This window comes from Aspergillus costaricaensis (assembly GCF_003184835.1).
Source record: "Aspergillus costaricaensis CBS 115574 unplaced genomic scaffold BO79scaffold_26, whole genome shotgun sequence".
Lineage (NCBI taxonomy): Eukaryota > Fungi > Ascomycota > Eurotiomycetes > Eurotiales > Aspergillaceae > Aspergillus > Aspergillus costaricensis.
The window spans coordinates 530,403-537,150 of NW_020291826.1; the positions used below are offsets into that span (position 1 = coordinate 530,403).

Genomic DNA, 6,748 nt, shown 5'->3' on the forward strand with positions numbered 1-6,748 from the left:
CCCTGAAAGTTTCTTGTTGATGACCTGGATAGAGTGAAATCGGTATCGAACAATGACGGTTTCTGGCATGATGTGTCCCGATGACCTGAGGGCTGAATTTGCCTCGGCGCTCTCCGATATGTACCAAGATGAAGTCCCTCAATACGGTGACTTACTAGACATTGTGTCCACAATCAACCACCAAAACAAAGATTCCCCGAGACGGATTGAAGTTGAACGGCATGGTGCGATCAGGCTAGGGACAGCTGAGGAGTTGAACACGATGAGAAGGCTGTTTTTAATCATGGGAATGGAGCCTGTCGGGTTCTACGACCTTACAGTAGCTGGACTCCCCATTTACGCTACCGGATTTCGTCCTGTGCGAGAAGACTCACTAGCGCGGAATCCGTTTCGCGTCTTTACATCCTTACTACGACTCGACCTCATCGAAGATCCAACGCTCCGGGCGCAAGCGACCTCTATTTTGAATCAACGTAATATATTCACGGACCGATGCGTCGAGCTTATCGAATTCTTGGAAAATCGATCGACAATCCCTACCAACCTGGGGCAAGAACTTATTCGAGAAGCCTTGGAGACATTCAGGTGGCATAGGACGACCACAGTGGACTTGGCAACATACCAAGCTCTCCATGCCCAGCATGCACTCGTCGCGGATATTGTTTGCTTCCGAGGACCCCATATAAATCACCTCACCCCTCGAGTCGTTGATATAGATGCCGCTCACAAGGCCATGCAGGATCAGGGTCTACAAGTCAAGTCCTCAATTGAGGGCCCTCCGCCTCGTCGTGTCCCAATCTTGCTTCGTCAAACCAGCTTTCTGGCCCTCGAGGAAGACATTGATTTTGGAAATGGAAGGGACAAAGGCGGCAAGCATAGAGCAAGGTTCGGCGAGATTGAGCAACGTGGGATTGCTTTGACTCCTGAAGGTCGGAAGCTATATGATCGACTTCTGAACGAATATCTTGAGATTGTCGAAAAAGCCTCTGCTAAAGGGACCCAGTTTGACGCACAAGAGATACTCGCGGATGTCTTCCAGCAATTTCCCGATGACCTTTCTATGATCCGGGAGAAAGGCCTCGCTTATTTCAAATATGAGGCTACTGAGGCGGCCCCAGCCTCTCTCAACTCCCGCAATATCAACATGCTGGTCTACTCTGGGCACTTCAATTTCACACCAATCGTGTATGAGGACTTCCTGCCAGCAAGCGCAGCGGGCATTTTCCTCTCTAATCTTCAGAGAGAGAGCTGTGCAAGAGAAAGTCCTCCTACTTCTGATAGAGGTAAATTTGAGAAGAGCCTGGGATGTGTTGTGCATGATGAATTCGCCATGTACGCTAAGATAGAGGAGATGTCGATTGCTGAGTCTTTGAGCAAGCTTTTCCCGTGATTCAGTCCATTTCCACTTCAGACAAAAAATCCAGATGTGTTTCATTCAAAACTATCTCAATTTCACCGTTCATGTAATCACTCGCACTCACACTTCCTGCTGCCTGTCCTTTGTACGTGATACACATTTGTATGATGCCTTGAGTGGGTTGGACCCACTACTGGGCCGATCGACTGGGTGCAAAATCTGAAAACGCTCTGTGATCGGTCCGCTTGAATTAAGCTTCTTTCAGCCAATCACGGCGTATTTGCACGGGGCCGACCGGATAACGGCACCCGAAGCCCACGCAGATGCCGGGAATTGTACGGCTCTCTTTTCGGTGCGTCAACGTAGGGCGTGCGGTCTACTAGTACGTACCCACTTACCTAGGGCGTGCTATATCGTCTATACATCCGGTTGTATGCGCAGTATAGACTCATCTATCATCTAAACTTGGCGCATAAAATTCAACTGGCCCTTTCTATTTCATTTTTTAAATCGTTGTGTTTCAAAGATGTATTTATTCGATATTGTTTTAACAATAGCAACCACGAGAACATTGGAAATTGCATAAATCCATACCACTGATAAGAACTACTCCCTGAATTTCATGACATGCAAGTTTCATTCTGTCTCCAGAAAGAGCCGTCTGTCTTGAACGAAGGCCAAATGTCCGAGTCGCCTGACTTGCCGCGCGTACAGAGCGCACTTGAGCTGTCAAAAGTAACTCAATCCCCCTGCCTCTTATTCTTGTTTTTGTTTGTATTTCATAAATTTCTTTTTGAAAATATCTAAAGAAGAAGGTTGACTGGATATTTCTGTAGGGAAGAAAAGCCTTCATTATTCTGGCTGGCACAATTTTTGCCTTCAATGCTTCCCTTGGCGCCTCACTTCCCTCCGGAGCCTCATCAAATATTGCCGAAGCATTTGAAGTATCCGAAGATGGCCCACGCATCATTCTCTTGAATTCCCTATATGTCGTCGGCTAGGTGGTTGGTCCATTATTTTTTGGACCTCTGAGCGAGTATGTTGGTCGCCGACCAGTTCTCATCGGGACGTATTTTCTATATGTGGTCTTCACACTTGCCTGTGCCTTAACGCCAAACTTCGACGCTTTACGTGTGTTCCGCCTTTTGTGTGGTATCGCCGGATCTGTTCCAAATTCTGTTCTGGGCGGGCTCTACAGCGACATCTACGATAATCCTGATCAGCGTGGCAAAGCCATGACGCTCTTCATATTCACGGCGATTGCTGGTCCCATGGCTGGGCCTGTGATCTCAGGTTTCACAGTCCTGCTCTCGTGGCGCTGGGTCTTTTATGTCGCCGTGATTCTAGCAGGTGTTGGGCTTCCCATCATGGTTCTGATTCCAGAAACATACTTTCCTGTTCTGTTGAGCGAGGCGAAACGAGTGAACTCACAACTGAACATTGACCAGACTTATCAAGAGACAGCACAATTTTCTGTTCAGAAAATATTCTGCTGACCAATTTTAATACTACTAAGAAAGCCTATCATATCTTTAATATCTCTATATTTTGCAGTAATCTATGGACTTCTATTTCTCTTCTTCTAAATCTATCCAAGAGTCTTTGAAGATAGATTAGAAAGTCTCTAACTTTTTAAATTATTTTATTTATTAATATTAACTAAACTTAAAGGTCTTTATAGCCTCTTAAGTAGTATAAATAGGCTTATTTTTATTTTAAGTTTATCTTCTATCTCCTATACTTAGACTCGTAAAGCTAATATGAGAAAAGTAATATTTAGTTCTCTCTTTAATCTTTATCTTGTCTTGATATATTCTTTTTATTATTTTAAATCTATAATAATAGGCTAATCATGGATTTAAATAAAAGAATATTAACAACTCCTACTTAGATATATTGACACCCCTTTATAAACAGAAGATCTGAACCCTAATTTAATAATACTATATTATTTATAATAATACTTTTTAACAGGATTATTGTGACGGCGAGTGATGTCTCAGGGTCATGTGACTTCTATTTTGTTTGCTTTATTTGCCTGTCTTATATAGCTTGCTTATTTTTATATAATTATATATTTTTTTAAGCTTCTTTCTTTCTTTTCTTATACTAGAAATTCTTGTTAAATAACATTAAATTTAATTATTTAAATAATTTTTATATAATTTCTAATATTACTTTATCTTTTATTTTTTAAATTAATATTATATACTACTAGCTATCTAGCTTAATAACTAGTATTATCTTTTATATATACTTAGTAATATTAAATATAGCTAAGATAAAATAACCTGATTAAAACCTGAACTAGAATAATTAATAAAAATATTTATTATAATTAGAAAAAATTATATTAAATCAGTACTGAGTACTATAAATTTTTAATAATATCTAATAATCCTGCTGGAAGAAGAATTTAATAATTAAAAAAATATTATTTATAACCAGTTCTATAAATTATATATAAAGAATTCTGATAAAATCTTTAATATAATTTTTTATATTATAAAAAAAATAGAGATAAAGATATATAAGACTATCTATTAATAAAATAAACTTAATAATAATTATAATAAATTAATATATAAATATAATTTATATATTATTTAATTTTTTTAATTTAATAATCAGAGTAGTTAAGCAGCTGAGACTTCTAAATTTAAAAAATTAATAAAGATTCTTGATTTATTTGTGTTTAGTAATAATAAGATTATTAATTTTAAAAACTAGTTTCTTATAATGCAGTAGAAGCTAGAAATTAATATAAATTATTTAAATATAATTATTATCTGATAAACTTATATAACTAATTATTATAAAGATAATATAAGAAAGTATTTAGTTTTCTAACTTTATTCTAATATTTTAAATCTTTATATAAATATAACTAATATACTTAAATATTTAAAAATTATTTATATTAATTTAAATAAGTTCTGTAATACACGCTGATAATATTAAAAATTTAAATTAATAATTAATAATAAGTTTTATAGTTTTATATTTATATTCTGTTATCTTATTATAGAAATAAATATTATTAAAGTTTATTAAAAAAAAGATTTTTATTAGTATCTTCTGTCTAAGTTACAGGAGTTAATAATATTTTATTTTAATAATAATAATATAATATTTAAGTAATATATTAAAAAATATATCTGATTATCAGACTTAATTAATAATATAATAAAATATTATAATAAAATAAATACTCTCAATTATTAGCTGTTTATATTAATTATTATTATTATTATAATCATGATTTTCTTAGTCCTAGCCAAGATTTCTTATAATATTAGCTATACTACTAGTATAAAGCTGGAAGAATATATCTGTATAATAATTAAAAAGTATTATTTTATTTATTAAAAATAAAAATATTTAATTTAAGATTATCTAAAGAAGAAAGCAGGCTAAGTTAAGTTATTAAAAATAATAAAAAATAATAATTTAATAAAAGATAATATTTAAAAGTGTGGAAGCTGTTTAAATGATCAAATTTGGTGTTATCTAACAAAAATTTCTAATATGAGGAAAGAAAGAAAGAAGCTCAGAAAGAATATATAATTATATAAAAATAAACAAGCCATATAAAACAGATAAATAAAATAAATAAAATAAAAATCATATAATTCTAAGATATTACTTACTATTATATTATTTTCTTATTTAGATCTGACTATCTTTAATTAAAAATAAATTATTTTTTTTATATTTTAATATAAATTTATCAATCTCCACAGCTGTTAATTATTATAAAAGATACTTAGAAAATCCAGGATAGATAAAATATTTTATATAATAATTTTAAAAATAAAAGAAAATATTCTTAAAATTCTTTATTAGATATTAGATATAATTAACTACATTAAATATTAGTTATTTAATTTTATATTAAAAATAATTATATTATAAATAACTAACTAGAATATCCTTAATCTCTTATTTTATTTAATTATTAATTAATATAAATATAGTAATATCTTAGATTTATTTTAATAATAAGTTAAATATATTACGCAGGCAGAGCTTCTCAGAATAAAAAATAGAATATATATATATATTCTCAGGAAGATAAATCTTATATATATTATTAATCTTATTAATAATAAATATAGAATTATATTAATTTTCTAATAACTTTTATAAGAACTGGCCTTATCTTTAATTACAGATATTAATAAAAACTTCATTATTATTATTAAAATTAATAAAATAATAAAACTAGTTAGTCTATTATATTTACCAGTTTTATATTTTCTAGATTTTATTTTATATAAAGATCTAGATCTATTCTATATAGCAAGCAAACTCATAAATTTAATCTTAAATAATAATATATAATAGTAAGTCTATTAGAGAGATCTAGTTAAATAATATTTAGAATTTATATTTTTTTTAATTATAAATAAAGATAATCCAGTAAAGTTATAAAACAGAATTATAATAATAAAATTAATAAATAATAGCAGTTCTGACCAGTTATCCTGGAAATAATTAATAAATAAAATAAATTATTAAATTATATATTAATTAATAATTTTTATTTACCTATTAATCTGTAAATAATATATTATTAAAAACTTTAATTTAATTTATAAAATTCAGTATAATTTATTTTAAAAATTAATTATAAATTAATCTCTTTAGTTAGAGATAATAATATCAGAAGATTCTATCTAAATATAAATTTAATTAATAAATAAATAAATTATATCTTATACAGAGATCTATTTTATACAGAAAATAAATATTATATACTTACTAAAATAGTTTATTATTATAAAAATAATATTAAATCTATAATAGTCCTTCAGGAAGAAGTAGAAATCTATAAATATATATTACTATAATTAATCAGAGATTAAAAAAGATTAGAGTAGTCTAAATAATAAATCTTAATATATATTCTTTCTTTTATAAATTAAATAATTATTTATATAATATTAAATATCTCTGTTCCAAGTACTCCAGAAATATTATTATTTAATTAATATTATTATCTTTATTTATCCAGAATAAATCAGTAATAACTATTAATAAATCTTATTTAATAACCAAGCCTGTAGATTATTTTTATCAGAAATTATTAATTTATTTTAATATAAAAATAATTTATTTTATAAAAAATAATTAATTTTTTACCAGCGGGCTTACTCTTAGAAATCTTTTAAAAAGAAATCAATACAGTTTACTCCTAGAATATAATCTATAATATAAAGATTTTATTCTATAGAAACTACTAGTACTAGATTAAGAATTATACTAGATTTTAGAAACTTAAATTTTAATAATACTTAATAATAGTAATTACTAGTTATTTCTAAATTAGTCTTCTTTTATATAAGACAGTCAGCTAGTATATTATTCTTTTCTAATTAATATTTAATA

At 29.3% G+C, this 6,748-nt stretch overlaps 2 protein-coding genes across 2 annotated transcripts; both read left to right on the forward strand.

Annotated features, from left to right (window-relative positions):
* Window positions 1-52: 52 nt before the first annotated feature.
* On the forward strand, window positions 53-1,390 carry BO79DRAFT_220071 (DUF1338-domain-containing protein; the record flags this gene model as incomplete). The annotated part of the gene is made up of 1 exon (XM_025683476.1): window positions 53-1,390. The coding sequence occupies one exon, from the start codon at window positions 53-55 to the stop codon at window positions 1,388-1,390; it is 1,338 nt and encodes a 445-aa protein (XP_025537232.1).
* A 594-nt stretch (window positions 1,391-1,984) lies between these two features.
* Window positions 1,985-2,853, forward strand: BO79DRAFT_220072 (MFS general substrate transporter; the record flags this gene model as incomplete). Its single annotated transcript, XM_025683477.1, has 3 exons — window positions 1,985-2,092; window positions 2,194-2,301; window positions 2,359-2,853. The coding sequence occupies 3 exons, from the start codon at window positions 1,985-1,987 to the stop codon at window positions 2,851-2,853; spliced, it is 711 nt and encodes a 236-aa protein (XP_025537233.1).
* Between the last annotated feature and the right edge of the window lie 3,895 nt (window positions 2,854-6,748).